The following is a 2,789-nucleotide window of genomic DNA, read 5'->3' as shown; positions in this document are numbered from 1 at the left end:
TAATTTTTTATTATATTAATTTCAAATAAATGTATTGTGGTTCACATTTTTGTAGAGATCGGTACATGTGGTTGGTAAAATTTTCATTTTTCCAAATATAGCCTATAACGACATCAAAATAAAAATATTAAAGAATTAAAGTTGTTTAGTATCATATTTATTATGGAACCATATTTTTTTTCAAAATCATTTTTTTTGGAATTTTCTCTCTCTAAAATTAACTTTCTCTCTCATAAAAAAACGACACTTAAATGATCTCAAATCTAAAAAATGGAAGAATTAAAACTGCTTAAAATATTATTTAATTCTTAAAAAGTCAAAGTTGAAAAAGTGAAAATTTTGACATCCACATATATTGATCTGCAAAAAAATAAAATATGAAACCACGTAATTTTATTTAAAATTAACTATATTTTTTATTTTGATATCATTAACTATCATTTTTAGATATTGATTTAAGTTTAGTGACCACGGTATTAGAAACGGTAAAGTTCATTAAACTTTATGTTATATTTTAAAATTTAACATTTTAATTAGTAAAGTCGCAATGGACATTTGATATAATTTACCTCAAAAATAACAATCACATCAATTTTTGGTGAATTACACCTAGTACTACGGAACTTTATCATTTTAACACTGAACTTCAATTTTAATAGTATAGCCACTGAATCTTACATTTTTTAACACCGGTAGTCACTCAACACCTCAAAACGGCCGTTGAATGTCTCAAAATAAAAAAATTCAAAAAGTTAATGATATCCTAAAGAACTTTAATTCTTGAAAATTTTCGCTTTAAGGTCATTCAGATTGTTTGTTTTAGGAGTGAGAATGAATTTTTAGAGAGAAAAAAGTTCTTAAAAAATGTGATTTCATGGTAAATATCATTCTAAATAACTTTAATTCTCGAATATTTTCATTTTGGAGTCGTTAACGGTCATTTTAAAGAGTTGGTTAAAGTTGAGTGAATATCAGTATTAGAAAATGTAAAGTTCAATAGCCATACCATTAATAAAAATTGAAGTTCAATGGCCACGACGCTAAAATAGATCACCATTTAATTTCGATTTCTGAGTGTATGCAAAAAAAAAAATAATAATAATCAAGGAGTTCCAACCGAAAATTCGAAAAACTAAAAGAAATAAATACATGCCAAATTGATAACAAGTAACATAAAAAAAAAAACACCATGATCATTAAAGGGAAGATGTAATCCGTACAGATTTACTACAATTTACAGCAGGATTCAAATCCGCAGCTTCAACCAGTTCATGATCACGTTCAAAAAACGCCATGTCTTCTTCAGTCAAAGTAATCCAAGCTTCAATTCCATCTCCATCTTTACTATCTAACATTACAATCAAATTCTTAATTCCACCACTCGGAATCGTCACCCACTCTGGTTTCCCCCAGCCAAAATCAATCCTATAAAACGGAAATCTGCATAAACTTGTGCTTATATAGAAATCTATGTTACCTTCTTCAAGCATCATTCCTGCTTCTCTGAATGATTCACTTATGGCTTCAATTGAGTTGTTTCCGGTGAGTTTTTTCACATAATTTTCCCCAAATTTCACCAGTCCTTTCCTCAGTTCATCAACTAAGCTCCCTAATTCTATCTCGCTCTCTGTTGCCTGTGACGCGAAGTGCCCGGCGAGATTCCCGAGGGTTTTTTCTGGTAGAGGAGGTACTGTTCTTCTCCGGATATTCACCGATTGGGAGAAAATTGAGAGCCGCGAATGGTCTTTGTTTGATCTCGATGCGTTCATTGCGCATTTCCAGATTAAACCGGTAACCGCTTCAACTCTCGTCGGATTTTTCACATTTTCGGTAACCGATCTGGCCTTCAGAGCAGCGATCTTGTCAACGTTGAACACGAATCGTTTTGTCGTGTATACCTCTTTCTTCAGCTTAGCAGGCGGCTTCGTGAATGAGAATTTCTGCGGCGGAAAAACCGATGCTGCGTTTTTTATCGGCGAAGAAGCGCTGCGGATACCGGTGGCGGCGGCGGCCGCGGCCGCCCACTCGTTGATGAATGTCATCGCGGTGACAGCATCGGATATCTTCTGAGAAACGCATACTCCAATTGCGAAACCTCCGCATCGGAAAAACGTAGCTTGAACTTGTACGAGGCTGCCGATTTTAGCCTCCGGAGATTCAATTTCCACCGGAATGAAGTTTCTGATCGTCTCGGCGTCTGGATTTTCGAGAAAAGCAGAGAGAACAGAGTTGACTTTTGCTTCCACCCAAACGACGCCGTCGTCGTTGCATTCTACTACTGCGTCGTCATTTTTGATCCTGCCGGCTAATGGATAGAAGTGAGTTAAAGTTAGTGACAGCGATTTCTTCAGGTCGCCGGAGATTTCTGCAACTGATTTCTGAGCAGTGATGTTTGAGTAGAAGAAGAGCAGAGGACCGTAACAGACCGGAGCGAGCTGATCGAGAAGAGAGAGTTTGAAATTTTTAAGATGATTTGGGGTTGAAGATGAAGGTTTGATAATTTGTTTATTGATTATTTCTACATTGGCCTCCATAACCTTTTGATCTTTGCTCACCTAATGTTGAAGAAAAAGAAAGAATATGTATTTATAGTCTTAATTAAATGTGATCTTAATGTTTTCTAGGTCAACACTTGCCAACTATTTTTCCATTTCCCATTTGGAAACCTCCAACTGTTAAATTAATTAAATTAATCATTAATGTAGCCCCCCAACTTTGAAAATTTTACCCATTATGGATCAATTATATATAGGATTGTCAAAATCAGTCATGATTGTAAAAATAATATA

At 34.6% G+C, this 2,789-nt stretch overlaps 1 protein-coding gene across 1 annotated transcript; it reads right to left on the bottom strand.

Annotated features, from left to right (window-relative positions):
- Positions 1–1,041: 1,041 nt before the first annotated feature.
- Positions 1,042–2,545, bottom strand: LOC136230720 (BAHD acyltransferase BIA1-like). The gene has a single exon (XM_066019886.1). The coding sequence runs from the start codon at positions 2,532–2,534 to the stop codon at positions 1,197–1,199; it is 1,338 nt and encodes a 445-aa protein (XP_065875958.1). The 5' UTR covers positions 2,535–2,545; the 3' UTR covers positions 1,042–1,196.
- Positions 2,546–2,789: the final 244 nt, after the last annotated feature.

Source organism: Euphorbia lathyris, chromosome 5 (genome assembly GCF_963576675.1).
Source record: "Euphorbia lathyris chromosome 5, ddEupLath1.1, whole genome shotgun sequence".
In the NCBI taxonomy this organism is placed as follows: Eukaryota; Viridiplantae; Streptophyta; class Magnoliopsida; order Malpighiales; family Euphorbiaceae; genus Euphorbia; species Euphorbia lathyris.
The sequence above is the reverse complement of the archived record's forward strand: the minus strand, read 5'-3'. Positions and strand labels throughout refer to the sequence as shown.